This window comes from Ovis aries, chromosome 19 (assembly GCF_016772045.2).
Source record: "Ovis aries strain OAR_USU_Benz2616 breed Rambouillet chromosome 19, ARS-UI_Ramb_v3.0, whole genome shotgun sequence".
Taxonomy (NCBI): domain Eukaryota; kingdom Metazoa; phylum Chordata; class Mammalia; order Artiodactyla; family Bovidae; genus Ovis; species Ovis aries.
In genome coordinates this window covers 18,623,750-18,639,494 of record NC_056072.1, presented here as the reverse complement: position 1 = coordinate 18,639,494, position 15,745 = coordinate 18,623,750, and the positions used below count along the sequence as shown (strand labels likewise).

Sequence of the window (15,745 nt, the reverse complement as noted above, 5' to 3'; positions counted from 1 at the left end):
GGTTACTCTGAAGAGTACTGCTTAGAGGGATGGAAGAAATGAAACCAGTTGGGACGCTACGATAGCACCCTAGGAACAGGGTCCAATGCATCACTGTCTTCACCGTCGCCATCATCTCCATCAACCATGAACAGCTACCACCTGAAAACTTACAAATAGAACCCTCTGTTCTCTGTGCTTAAGTGTGTTAACTGCTTAATCATACTTAAGACAAGGGTTGGGGCAGTGGGAAGAGAATAGATTCCATAAGTATTTTACAGATAATACTAGCTAACAGAGTAATAGACTACATATAAAGGGAAATTGTGAAGGAACAGCAGGTTTTTAAGAATGACCCTTAAAAGTTCCAATTTGTGCAACCAAGTAGATGGAAGTCACAATCCTGAGATCAAGAATATTAGTACTATCTATGTACATATTTATATCTATCTACCTACCTATATACATATATACACAACAAGAGAATACTACCCAGCTATAAAAGAGAGCGAAATAATGTCACTTACAGCAACATGGATGTACCTAGAGATTATCATACTAAGCAAAGTAAGGCAGAAAAAGACAAATAGCAGATGGTATCACTTACATGTGGCATCTAAAAGACAACACAAATGAGCTTATCTGCAAAACAGAAACAGGCTCACAGACAGAGAGAGCAGACTTGTGGTCACCAAGGGAGAGGAAGAACGGGGAAGGGATGGGCTGGGAGTTTGGGATTAGCAGATGTAAACTACTCTATACAGAATGGATAAACAGTAAGGTTCTACTGTTGAGCACAGGGAACTACATTCAGTATCCTGCACTGAACCATAATGGAAAAGAACATAAAGACTCCCTTTGTTGTATAGCAGAAATTTGTACAACACTGTAAATCAATGACACTTCAGTAAATTTAAAAAAGAGTATAAGCACAAAGCCAGGTTTTGCAAGAAAATCTCCATTTTCAACATGGTTTGAGATGATGATCTGATTGTGGGAGCAGCCCTATGAAGTTGATGAAGGTGACAAGCCTTGCACATAACTGAGAATAACCTTTACAGAAACTTCAGGGCAGGCTGCTCTGTGGACCTGGACTCTATGTAGATAGTACTCCCACGCCATGAAGACCTTTCATGCTTTATCTTTCTCCCATAAATAATGTATGGTGATTTCATAAGTCCAGATGGAATAGAAAATTTGCCATTAAAATTATTTTTTAAGACTCATTCATGCATTTTTCTTAGTTTATGTCAAAGTTTGACATGGTTTCAAGAGTCAGATGAAACAACAGACTTCTTTTTTTCATAAGTTGTAATGGCTCTATACATGAGCCTGGGCATTTTCTGTTGAGAGAATCTACTTGCATGCTTGTCATTTAACCATTTTGTGGATCTCTTTAGCACTTTCTAGAGAAAGTAGGCTTATTTTCTTAAGAAGGGAAGGTTGAGAATTCCAAGTAGGAATAAATGCAGGGTAGAAGCTTGGAAAGAAACTCTTAACCATAGTTGTAAATGATGGTGAAGGATTAGCTTTGGGAGATTGGGATTAGATTAGGATATGAGCTCATGAAGGTTGGAGGAGATGAAGCTGGCATACATTTCTGGGGCCTTGCACTCCTGAAGAGTGGCAGGATTGAACTGTGCTGATATCAATTGAAAGCCTTTGCAAATATTTTTAGTCAGGTCACCCTTGCTTGGAAAAGGGAGAACACATTTATTTTTTTGAGAGCTCAAACCTGCTCTGGGTTTGTATAGTGTTGGTGTGATTTGAAAATGAGTCTTTGATTTTTCCCTTTTCTTTCTTCCCAGCCCAGTCCATCCACGTGTTCTTTTATTTTTTCCTCTCAATGTAGCTCTCATTTGTCCCCTTTAGCCCCCCTGATCACTATTATCCTAATCTGAGCCATTCTGCTTTCTAAAGGTGAATTTTTAAAGTGATATCACTATTATCTTAATCTGAGCCATTCCACTTTCTAAAGGTGAATTTTTAAAGTGATACTTATTGATGATTCAGAAAAGCTCCAGGAGAGATCTGAATTGAATAAACAAAATGCATATACATTAGTAGTTAAGTCAAAGTCAGCATTTTTTGGTCAAAAAAAAAAAAAAAAAAAGCAAAACTCAATGCCTGAACACTTCATTGGGTTGTCATGGCAACCATTGCTTTTTTTTTTTTTTTCCTATTGTGAGGAGACAATTGGGTGCTGACCTAAGTGTTAGCATATGCTTTTTGAAAGAAAAGCTCCTATCCTTCCAGAAGGGCAGGGTTGTTGATTTTTAGTGTTGCTTCAGGCTCTAAAAGGGTCACTTGATAGTTACACTGTCTTGTCTAGTGAACACATGATGGGGGGTAAAGAGGTTAAGTACCAGCACTCCAGGACAACACAGTCCATCCTTCCCCTTGGCCAAACGAGAAGAACCCCTTTTACAGGGAATCCACAGGAACACTGCACCTTTACTTCTTTCTTTCAGGTACCCTTCTGAGTCTGTTCTCTGGGATATCCCAGGGACAATGCCAAAGACCACAAATATAACCTCTAATCTTTGTGTCCCCCATATTTCCTTCCTTGCCAGTATCAATGATGCCCCTTGAATTTGCCACCCATAGTGCTAGGTACTGGGGATACTACAGTGAGCCAAGCAGATGCTTCCTGGTGGCAGAAATAGATGCTACTCACACACACACACACACACACACACACACACACACACACACACACACGTGTGTTTAGATGTGAATTACTAAGATGGCTTTGGGAGCCTGTAACAGGATGGAAAGACCTAGTCTTGGCTAGAGGAGTCTTGGATGAGGAGGCGATGCTGGAGTGGCAGGCTGAAGAATGAACAGATGAGGGAGGTGGTGTGGGAAACACTGCCGGGAAAGCGATCCATACAAGCAGAGGCCCTGTGGCAGGAGAGGGCCTCCCTGTTGACTCAGTGGTGAAGAATCTTCCTTCAGGGGAGGAGACCTGGGTTCAATTCCTGGGTCAGGACCATGCTCTAGAGAAGGAAATGGCAACCCACTCTAGTATCTTTGCCTGGGAAATCCCATGGACAGATGAGCCTGGTGCGCTCCAGTCCATGGGGTGGCAGAGTCAGACATGACTGAGCCACAGACGCTCACACACTCTGGCAGGGGAGAGCAGGGCAGATTCAGGGAAGTGAAAGAGGCCAGTGTGGCTGGGGGCATACGATGAACTGTGACATGGAGATGAGTGAGTGGCTTTGATTTAGGCTTGGGTTTGTCAAATGAGTGAAGACCATCTCATCCATCAACCATATATGCAACTTGTTCCCGGTACCAGACATGAGGATGCCAACATAAATTAAAACATGGCCCCTGCCTTGAATTGCTCACTTCTGAATGCTCTCTCCCTCCCTGACATGCACAAAGCTTTCTGGTTCTGTTCCTAGTGTAGGGGACAGTTTATCTCTGTGCTTTATATCTTCTGCTTGTTAGCTTTGAATGCTTTGACTGGATCAGAGGAGTGCCTCTAGTTACAGGACTGGGGAAGACAGGAAGCCAGTGCAACTGCTAGAGGAAAAATTATCTGGAAAGACGGGAAGAAATGCAGCTGTTTGGAAGCAAACAGCCTCTGGAAGTGGTTACCCCATCCAGCGCACATAAACTGTACCAGGGAGGCACTTAGACCATGGGGTCAGGGTTTAAGAGGTAGGACCTCTTATAAGTCATCTCCTCTGCCACAGCTCTGGAAAGTGAGCACTTAGATAAGATGAGAGAAGGTACAAGGAGGACCCTGCAGAGTTCCTGGAGCCATGTGAAGGACGGTCTCTTCATCCAAAGTGCCATGGGAGGTTGAGTTAATGCAGTAAGACAGCTGGAGCCCCCAACACTATAAGTCTGCTAAGAAGTGTGGGCAGGTTCAGAGGGCAGATTCAGGAGGTAGAGACAGAGGCAAGACTCTAGGCCCTCAGGAGTGAGTGGGTAAGAAACTGTACTTTTGAGATCCATGACCCAGGACCTCAGAAACAACAGGAAAGGAACATGGATCTGGTGACCATAAGATCGAAGCATGAGCCAGTCGGCCTCTCCTCTTCAGCCCTCCTCACTCCCTTTGTTCTGTTTCTTCCTGAAGGATGAGTGTTGCTTCTCTGCCCCCATCTCAGAGCCCTCACCATTCCAGTAAAGGACACAGGCTGGGCAACTCTTTATCTACAATTTTCTGAGCAGCTGGATTGTAGTTATTTTCTCCAGTTGGATTTAAACTAAACCTCGGCTGAGGTCCTCGCTGAGGAGTTCGGAGCACAAGTTACCCCTGGGTGAGCAGTTCTGGCCCTGAGGTCTAGCTGTTAGCCACTCTGCCCATCAGCCATGGCCACCGTTGGCTGAGTGGGTCCCACAGCACACAGTGGGTCCACTGAGTCAGGAGAGAAGTTGAGGAGCCTGTGCCTGTCCACACCCACAGTGCTGCACCAGGGACAGTGGAAAAGCAGGGAAGCAAAAATGAAAATAAAAAACTATGAGCTAATGCAAGGGGAAGGGCGAATCCGAAGGGAAGGAAGGGAGCTGCCACAGGTCAGCAGTAAGACGGGGAAGGCACAGTCCAGAGCGGACAGAGGAAGACAGACAGAACTAACAGCCAGAACTAAGAGGAGGAAAGACAGCTGCTGCCTGATGGTCAAAACCTGCCATAGTTCACCAGAAAGTCATTGCCAAGGTCTCTGAAAACAGAGAAGACTCCCCTTTTTATAAGGAGCTGACACTGTCTTCTTGTCAGTGACACCCCAGTCCAGTCTCAATGAACACTTTACAAGCCCAATTTAAAACATGTGAACTATTCCCAAGAGATGCTAAAACTCTCCCTTTCAGCCATTAATTCAGCATCAGTATTTTCACTGGATTCCTGTCTTTTTTATGTTCACAAGAACCCAAAAGATGACTTTAAAAGTTGGCAAGATGAGACAGCTTTGCACTTCTATAAGTGGAATATTTCAAATGACAGCTTTAGAAGTGGAATATATTAAGTTCAGATGTTTCTTTTTAATGCTCTGGTTTACTTGCAGAGTGATACAGAACATCATCGTATGTTACCTAATGTGTTCCCCAGTGAGGTACATGTCAGTATTTTCATATTATAAGACAGGACCTGACACTGCCTCCTACAAAATGCTGCTAGGTTCAGTCTTGAAGAATACGGCCAAGGATTCCTGGAGAGCCAGGAAATCTGGCAGAAATATGTCTGCAGGCTGACAGCGGGGTGGGGGAGGGTGAAGGGGTTCACCTTTGTATATTAAATCACAACAAGGAGGGGACCTAACATTTGTGGGGCTCTTGAACCAGCAGGAATGGTAAATAACCTAGATAATACAACAGAACAGACAGTTCCAGTGTTGGCTATATAAAAGAGTGAAACTCCTGCCTTGTAGATAGAGGAGGGAAAAAGCTTGAAATCAAAATTGAGGGATTGCAGGGCTGGTGAGGGGGGGAAAAAATCCTGTGTATCAGTGTGTAGGCTGTGCTCATAGGTGCCCAGCAAAATCAGAAGCGACTGCCTGGAGGAATTAGCTATGAGGATGGCCTACAGCTCGTTAGGATGGCATGGGGAGTGAAACCCCGAACTTCCCAAGGATGTGGTCAACTGGAATAACAGCATCTCTCTGATGACGTGACACAGTAATAGACAAAGCATCAGGCTTTAGATCAGGAGAGCAAAGAACTGAGATGTAGGTGATTTCAAGCATGACATAATCACTTATTTCATGCTCCAGAAACTGATTTGCATTCACCTGGAGTGTGTGTCCTTATGTCCCTCCAAAGAAATAACGTGATTGTGTGTCGACTTTACATCATGTCTGCCTGGAGATACTAAATGAGAAAAACAAGACAGTCAAATGAGGTCTTGTCTAGTAATCATCCAGTCACTTCCATTACTTATAATGTCACGCCATACACCTGTCCACAGAGTGTGTCCCAAAATATTTGGAATGTGTGTCTGTATTCTTTTATAAATATTGTCTGTCAACTCTTTACAAATTGCCTATTCAAAGATAACAGGTTTGAATGGAACAGCATGAAAATTATCTGCCAAAGATGGGGCTGTGTACTCTAATACAGACTCTTTCATTTTTCGTGCATGCCACCAGGCAGTATACTATCTTTTAATATTTCAGATGGTCAGAAGGTCTCTATGGTAGTGGTAGAATGAGAGTTTTTATATCAGACACTCCGGTAACAAATTTCTTGGGTCTGAATTTTGACTGACTTGTCAGAGGTGAAGTAGTTTGCCCACAGTCACCAACCAATAATCCAAGGCCGAGTTTGAAATCACTTCTAACAAGAAAGATCTTGTTTTCCCATTATACCATCCCTCCAGAAGATGCAAGTATCTTTCCTCATCATTATACTGAATCCTTTTATCATCATGCATTATTTCATTACTGTGTAAAAGCCTTCAGCATGTTGACCCTCTGGACAACTGAGGAAGTCTTACTGAAAACACCCTGTCTCATTTCCAGCCATGTGTCAGTATTATTTCTCACAAATATGGTGACTCTGATTAGGAACCAAGGGGTCCACGTGGCAAGGATCAAAAACACTGGTCTTAACTGCTAAGAACTTGCATTTCAATTTAGACACATGGGTGTTCCAGACATTTGTCAGGTAATAACGTATGCTTTATCTCTACTCTGCCTACATCTGACAGTTTTCATTTTTGTTGTACAGACTTTGGGATGTCATGAAAAGACTCTATGAAAGCCTCCTTGTCCCAAATTTCAGTGGTCACCTGGGAATGCAGTTAATTGGTTATTTCTCATAATAGTCAATGACAGGATAGGGGTTTAAACAGACTTTCATACAAAATAGGAGCAAACTTAATGAGATGTTTTTCCCTAAAATAGGTTGTCATTCAGTGGATTCCGTAAGAAAGATGATCATTTCAAAGTGTAGTAATACTAAAATGATATGAAAGAGAGCAACATAAAAAACAAGTCATTTTATGTTATAGCTAATAAATCAATCTCCGATACTGACAGCCGTGGCTGAGTGGTTCCTCCATGCTAGGCACCCTCCAATTCGGTCCCAACAACCTTACAAGATAACTAGCATTACGGCCTCAACTCTAGAAATAAAGAGCTAAAGACCCACACATAATAGCAGAACAACGACGATGATGATAATTAACAGACTACAGACAATCGCTTTCCTTGGACAATCCTCCATGAATGCCAAGGCTATTTCTAATATCCAATACTTGCTTCAAGTGTAGAACTTATTGTGCAACCAGAATTTAGTTAAGTGCAGGCAGTGAGTTTATTATCCAATCAGCTCTGCTCTAATGCGATGTATGCATTCTTAGAGGTCACCATGCTATGCAAAATTGCACAATGAAAGTACTAGATTTATGGGGGAAATTGGGTTATAGGGACGCTTTAAGTACAAGGAGCCTTTGGACTGAACATCAAATGCAAAATAGGGTATCAGAGGTGAAATAGGTGAGCAAAGGACATGGCCAGGGGACAAGCAGGCAGGGCCAAGTATACACTGTGAGAAAAGGACTGATGAGCAGTGTCGACACCTTGCATGTTTGATTCTAGGCCGTGTTCCTTCTGCCACTAGAATGTGGTTCCCTGACTGCAGAAAGAATGCTCTGCCACTGTCACGGCGGTCTGTGTGGCTACTTGGTAGTGGCCTACCACTGTCCACCACTGTGGATACCTCTGTATCTATGGGTTTCACATCCCTGGATTCAGCAAACTGCAGGTGAGAAACATTTGGGAAAAAAATTTTTTCCAGAAAGCTCCAAAAAGCAAACTGAATTTTCAGCATGTTGGCAACTATTTACACAGCATTTACATGGCATTTATGATGATTTACATAGCATTTGGGCTTCCCAGGTGGCACAGTGGTAAAGAATCCACCTGTCAATGCGGGAGATGCAAGAGACACAGGTTCTTTCTCTGGGTCAGGAAGATCCCCTGGAGAAGAAAATGGCAACCCACTCCAGTGTTCTTGCCTGGAAAACCCCATGGGCAGAGGAGCCTGGTGGGCTACAACCTACGGGGTTATAAACAGTCAGACATGACTGAGCAGCAGGTATGGCATGGCACATGGCATTTATACTGCATCAGGCATTATAATTAATCTAGAGATGATTTAAGGTATATGAGGGTACATATATGTAAATACTGCATCATTTTATATAAGGGACTTGGGCATCCTCAGATGTTCGTGTCCTCAGGGGGTCTTGGAATCAATCCCTCATGGATGCCGAGGGTGACTAATCTCACTGAAAATGCCAGTGGTAAGTGGATGATGCACCACACTGGAAAAGAAAAGTCTCTGTCACATAGCCTATCTGGAAAATATAGCTACCAGCGAATTTATAGCATGTGGTTGTTAAGGACTTGTCCTGGAATCTCTCAAAACCGTCTTAAATTAAACTGATTCTGAAACTTTGGCGGAAGAGTTGGCAACTTTCAAAGTTTGTTCAGGAGCAATCTAGACTTTTTGAATTTCTTAGTATTTTAGCAGTCAATACTTACAGAAGGAGAACTCCAATAACCCTCAGTGCTACATCTATTTATAAAGCAACAATGACATCTCATGGTGCTTTGCAGTCACATTTATTTGACAATGAACTTTTAGACCAAGATGAGAAAATGCACAGGGCAGATTTAGCTGGGCTTTGCCTGGCCCTGAATTCAGCACAAAGCTGTGTTGCTAATGGTATACTTGTTGGCACATGTCAATCAGACAGGACATGAATAGGCCTGGCTTTTTAAACCCTACATTCTAGTTAATTACTAAGATGTACATTAAAAGTTTAAAATATATGACAGTGAATACTAAGGAAGACTTATCTTAAGGTCTACACACCAATATCCTGATATAAATATTCGGCAGAATATAAATATTAGCAGTTCACATTTCACGTATACATGTTTCCCAGGCATTGTACTAAGCACTTTCCATATATTAAATGAATTAGGTCATCAGAGTCAACATTTGAACCCTAAACTATTGTTATCTTCAGTTTGCAAATTAGGAAACTGAGAGCCAGAGGTTCTGTTTATCAGACTTGAAGAAAACTGCTTGGTAGAGTAATGCGCAAAACACCACCTGACTTGGAACTCTTTGCCCACATTTTCCTTAGTTGTACAAGCTGGGTTACACATGGTGCTTGGGAGGAAAGCCACATTCAACCAAGGAAAAGAAACTGGATTCTGGAAATGTATTGAAGTTGATAATAAAATTCAGGCTTAAGTATCCGAACACTGCAAGGCAGGGAGCATCCTTCCCAGGAGCTCAGGCCATCAAGGATGGACCATGGTGAGGCAACGAGCCTCAGACAGCCAGATGGGACAAGGGCAGTCTGGGATAGGGGGCAGGGGGAGGAGCTGCCCCAGTAAAGGTGTGTGTGCCAGACCTCTATGTGCTGGTAAGAGAGCCCAAAATCAACCACTAACACCTTTACATCTCTCAAGAAATTATAAGGTAGATAAAGCAAAATGGCATAAAATATCCAGAATTAAATGGGGTAATTCTACAGTCTGCATTGCTCATTTGACAATAAGCATTGGATACGACAGGAATAGCCTTGAGACTAAAAAATAAATATGTTGTAATCTGCCACAGATTACCACGCTGAGCTCCCTGCGTCATACAGCAACTTCCCACCAGCTACCTGTTTTACATATGGTAATGTTTATGTTTCACTGCTGATCTTTCAGTTCATCCCACCCTCTCCTTCCCAATTCTGTTTTCCAAGTTGCATCTCTGTTCCTGCCCTGCAAATAGGCTCACCAGTACCATCTTTCTAGATTCCATAAATATGTATTAATATATGAAATTTGATTTTCTTTTTCTGACTAACTTCGCTCATTATAAGAGACTCTAGATTCATCCACCCTCACTCAAGTGGGGAGTGAGGGGTGGGGGGAGGTTCAACAGAGAGGGGACATAAATGTACTTATGACTGATTCACATAGCTGTATGGCAGAAGCCAACACAACATATTATAAAGCAATTATCCTCTAATTAAAAATAAATTAAACTTAAATGTTGTAATTTGCTAAAAAAAAAAATTGTACTAAAAGGGCTGCTAGGGTGAAAACTCAGTCAATAAGCAAGCATCCCACCAAAGGCCAAGAAGAGAGCAACTGAGTTCCCTTCCTGGAGCTGAGCAGTGTAGTATCCCCATGAACAAGTTACCTCTGGGTTCTCTGCAGACTGAGGTCTTCCTGTCTTTCTACCTATGTAACTTATTTAAAAATCCTTTCATAATACTTACTACATGCTAGGTCTTATCCTACTTTACAAATACTCATTTAATCACCACCACAACATCATGAGGTAGGGGGGGCTCATGTTATCATCCCCATTTACAAATGTGGAAGCTAAGGCAGACAGAGGCAGAGTAATCTGTCCCAGGTCACAAAGTGAGTAAACAGAAATTGAACTCAGATTAGCTCTGCAGTCTTCATTCCTAACCACTCTGCAACATAAAGGATTTAGGGACATAGAAATTTGGTCAATGATGTTCCTGTTGATTTTCACAGATTCCTGAAATGTCCCCTGAAATTACAAAAATGTCAAAACAAATATCAAAGTCTTGATAGATTCTATAGCTTGAAAAGAACATACAGACTCCATAAAATAAGCAACATTGCTACTATAGTCCTAAATGACTACGTAGTCTTTCTTGAGAAGAAGCACGTGCGTATACACAGACCAGCACAAATATTTACATATGTATAAAGCACACAAGTGATGTATATAGGTCATAAACTCAATAAACTACAGATGGTTTCTTCAACTGCAAAATTTGCTTTTGAGTGGAGAAATAGAAGGAAAGCTTAAGATCCCATGGGTCAGTTTAGATCCCTTTCTTTCTTGGACTGGCTAATCCATGGTTTGCAAAGCCCTCATTAGCAGGATGACGGCAGTGACCGTGGGGGACAAAGTGACAGTGCCGAAGCTCATAAACCTCTGTTTCAGGGGAAGACTTTCCTGGACAGGGTGGGCAGCAGGGTAGAGTGGAGATGAAAGCCTAAAGGTATTCTAATAGGAAAAGATGCACTTTAAACATATGGTCTAGTTCACAACCAAAAGGATCATTAATTCAATATTGTTTTGTCTTTATATTTTACATTTATTATGCATTATACAGTTAGCGGCTGCCAGCTCCTGTAAAGCATTCAGAAACATGCACATTCAAATTAATGTTTGCTGGAAAACAGTATTCCTTCCAGATGAAAAGCAAAGTCTCTTTCAATTTCTTCTCCAGAGACCCAGATTGAAGAACTAAGGTCAGAAATGGCCAGGCAGCTAATAGATCTGATGGCAATCCCTATGTGTTTAGAGAAAGGCTGTCTGACCACTGAGTCATCAGGAGGAAAAAGGTGCCCCTTATCCAAACACATGAGCTCATCCGCTGTGTGTTTCTTAAGTGCCTACTGTTCGCCAGCACCGCAGACACAGTGACACCACTACGCAACATCACTGCCTTCACTGAGCTTGAGGCTCAGTCCAGGAGACGGGCGTTCAGACCATCAGGTTAGTGGGGAGAGGATTACAAACAGGCAGCCATGACCTAAAAACAACAGTGTTTTGAGGGCCTGTATGTAGAAGAGGGCAGCAGAGGACGAGATGGTTAGATAGCATTGCCGACTCAATGGACATGAACTTGCGTAAACCCCAAGAGATAGTGAAGGACAGGGAAGCCTGGCATGCTGCAGTCCATTGGGGTCCCAAAGAGCTGGAGATGACTTAGTGACCCAACAATGAATGTTGTTAAAGAAGCTGGCTGAGAGTTAAGGTCGTGGGGGAGGCAGGCTGGAATGGATGTTCTAAAATGTAGAGGAACATTCCACACAGAAGGAAACAATAATAATAAAAGTCACACACATGCATGTAGAAAAGTCTTGAAAGGTTGAATAGGTATAGCATCTTCAAGAACTGAAGGAGGGCCACCTGGATGAAATCCTAGGGAGAGAGGAGGGGGAGAGGTGGGGAGACTGGTGGACGATTAGTCTGAGAAGCCAGACAAGGGGAAAGACCATGTGGGCCCTTGTAAAACCCATTAAAGATGGGGATTTTGTCCTCAGACACATAGGAAGACACCGTTGTGGAAAACCATGATCAAATGCATTGTCAAGAGGCTAGGTTTTCCACTGATGTAAAAGGCTATAGGAACTGGTCACTTGAACTTTTCTTTTTAAAATGTACTTGAACTGTACTTATTTATTTACCTACCTATTTTTTACCTGTTTTTATTTATTCATTTATTTTCAGCTTTATTGAGGTTATCACTGGTTAATACAAATTGCATATATTTAGGTTATATAACATTTTTTAAGAGGTACAGTGTGATGATGTAATATACATATGTAGATATTGTGACATGATTTCCACAATCAAGTTAAGGAACAGACCCATCACCTCACAGTGAGTCTAGGCTGTAGAAGTCATGAAAACCACAGACATATCTAAGTGAATGGTGGGCTATGAATCATGAAGGCACTGCATAAATGCAAACGGACCAAGTCAAGCTGTCTGTAGCTTTCCCCTTACTGATCTTACTGCTCCTCACCCACTTCAACCCTCAACTTTAGGCAAGACAATGACTTAACACAGTGAAGAATGAGTGAATCGGTGGCTCTACCAATTTCTCACGAAGCAAAAGGATACAAGGACAGCAACGAGTACCATCTGAACCACACATAACACGTCAGGGCAAGGTCTTGTAGCCCCTTAGCAACTTTATAAGCCAACATCTCTAGGTCTTGGTCCCTTGCCCATTGATGCTTTGTAAACCAGAATGAAGCAAGAAGGGCTTACTTTCCAAGGAAACGCAGCTCACTACTCTATAGGCATGATGAAAGTGAACCCTTTCAAAAAAAAAAAAAAATACAGAAAGATACACATGTTGACATAATGACTTTTTCAAATAAGGTCCCAGGGTATCTGTGCAGTAAGAGATCATGTAATGTTAACTGTTTTTTGAATGTATGGGGAGTAGGAAAAACTACCCCTTACTCGAGATTGCAAATATGACCTTCATGGTTTCATATCCAGTTGCCATTCCGAATAAAGGTACCTCAGATCTGATGCAAGGTTGACGCTGAACCTCTACAAAGCAGACTTTTCCAGGATAGACCTGCATTGAGAGCTACCCTATGACTTTAAAATCAATGATATTTATGTATAAACTCTCCAAGACATGTGCAGAGCCATTCTGTCTCCCCAGGGTTTATGCTTCCTCTCCCTGCCATCGTCGTGCTTGGCATCACGTTAGGTGTTCGGCCTCCCTCTGCAGTCATTTTATTTGTAATAGTGTCTTGTGTGTTATGTCTCCTAGCTCTACATACAAACCACCACGCTTACAATCTCCATGAACCTAAGTGCATCAGTGGCGCTGGGGATGCTATACATGCCGAAAGTGTACATCATCATTTTCCACCCTGAACTCAATGTCCAGAAACGGAAGCGAAGTTTCAAGGCAGTGGTCACGGCAGCCACCATGTCATCACGGCTGTCGCACAAGCCCAGTGACAGACCCAACGGTGAGGCCAAGACAGAGCTTTGTGAAAACGTAGACCCAAACAGTAAGTACCTCTCCTTTCCTTCCATCTCCTCATCCTGCATCAGGAAGCTCTAGCAGGTGTGGTGTATGCTTGCCTTTCTTTGGAGAAAGGCCATGCGTGCTCTTGTCTTCTGGGCTGGGTTGCCTTGGTGAATGCTGCCGTTTGCTCCTAAGAGTGTGCTCACCACTTCCTTTTTGCTCCCTGTCGGGAAGCAGCTTTCAGAGGCTCTGCTTCAGATGTGTGAAATCTCCCCCATCCCTGGCTTCTTATCCTTTGGTCCCAAGCCCTCCAACTGACATCAACACAGCTGTTGAGCTACCTTCCTCGTTCCCTTCCTCTTAGGGGATCAGCTTCCTGCTAGGGAACCCTGGACACCCCATGGAACTATAGCAATAGAGATGAAGTTGAAATATTTAAGAACTTAGGAAGCATAACTTCTTTCCACTGGAGCATGAATGTGGAAAAACTTACAATTCTTTACTAAGGAAGCCTTCTAGAAACAAAAAGCACATCAGATATTTAATAGAACAGGCAAACTTCCATCCAGGTACACAGGCCCAGACACCACCATGCTAATGGCCTCCCCATGTGGGAAAGCATATACTAGATCACTGCAGAGGAGTTTTAGCCCATGAAAAATAAAGTATTAGAGGTGAGATTAAGGATGAAATGCCAGATTTGAGATTTTTGTGGCCTGTCTGCAAATCCTGCATGGCCTTTAGCCATCCCTGCAAATGACTGCAAAGAAAGATGGACATAAAGACACTAGTTTGTTTAAAAAAAGAAAAGAAAAAGAAGGACAATTTTAGCCAGATTTAAATGCTTAGAATTACTTTACTAGTACTATGGTAGTAAGAGTGAATTGCAGATTAAACATACTACTTCCAGGATTTGTTTTCCAAGACAACACTTCATAGGGCTGCAAAGAGTCGGACACAGCTGAACCAACTTAGTGTGTATAGAATGAAGCAGATTGGTATGTTCACGATGTTTCCTATTTTAACTAGAGGAGGATTCAGGCTAGCCATTAAGCCATTCAAGACTCACTGTCCAGTTATGACCTGACTTTGTTGTACCCAAAGATTTACTGCCAAGCAGAAAGCAATTCCTATTCTGGATACTCTGAGGAACTCCTTGATGCTCTACAACTGAGATCTTTAAAAACCAGAAAACAACTGAGTTTGGCCCTAATAGCTTTTGACAATAGTTGTACAAAGATCCATGATCTCAGCCCAATCCATTTCTCAATAGTTAGCTGAATAAATACAGTGAATGCTTGAGAGTCTGTAGACAGGGAAGCAAAGGCCCATTACCAACATCATGAGCTTCAGTTAGATGTTTCAGTAGAAGAGATTTGGGGACAGGTGAGAGGAGAGAGAAGCCACAGAGGTACAGGCTCTGCTCTTATGTGTGCAGAACAAATGGGCAGTTCCAGGAAGGGAATAGAGACGGAATCACTGTGACAATCACTGTGGTGTAGGCAAAGACTTCAGGGTGAGACAGACCTCAGTTCAAAGCCAAGCCACTCCACTCACCAGCTGTGTGGCTTTGACAATCACTGAGTTTTCTCAAGCTCAGCATTCTCCTGTATTAAATGGAGACAATAATATCTATGTCATAAGTACATCATCATGTCTCAGGCATCTAGAGATACGTATGTCAATTACATGTTAATTTTCTTCCACTTCTGAACAGGTACAAAGGTTAAAGGCATACACACCACCATAAAGTAGATGCAACTGGTGAATAAAACTACTTCTGTGAACATATTTATGCATGTATTTATATGTATGCTGTATTGTTAAATATACTACATGGTTATACTTCTATAGCATTTGATTCTAAGACCCGTTGCGGGATTTACATGGTACAAAATCCTTACCTTGAATATGTTCTAATAGCAGTTTTACATTTGTATTTGTGCAGACATACACATTTAACAACATATGCCCAATACTGATAAAAAGAAAACATGATCAAAAGTCTATATATATTGAAAATTAATGATCAAATTAGAAATTTTGAATTGGGATAATTAATCTAATACTGCACTATTTAAAAATAACTAGCTTTCAAACAATATTCCTACTGTTTCTAACCTTTAATGATGAGGGCCTACCCTTGTTGAGGCTGTGTGGAGTATGATACTGGCTGTTTAAATGTTCATATTGACATGACCCTGATAATAACGAAAACACATCTGCTGTCTTTTGAGATAG

The 15,745-nt window shown here is 42.1% G+C and overlaps 1 protein-coding gene across 3 annotated transcripts in view; it reads left to right on the top strand.

The window, feature by feature from the left end:
* Positions 1–15,745, top strand: part of GRM7 (glutamate metabotropic receptor 7) — a 942,724-nt gene that overhangs the window by 875,824 nt on the left and 51,155 nt on the right. For 2 of the 3 annotated variants that reach the window (XR_006057020.2, XM_042235921.2), the window contains exon 9: positions 13,301–13,547. Coding sequence is in view for 2 of the 3 variants with exons in the window: in XM_042235921.2 (XP_042091855.1) it covers positions 13,301–13,547 (247 nt within the window). In the remaining variant the exon portion in view is untranslated. Of the gene's footprint in view, positions 1–7,535; positions 7,702–13,300; positions 13,548–15,745 lie in introns of those variants that run through there. The other variant, XM_042235922.2, reaches the window with a different exon arrangement.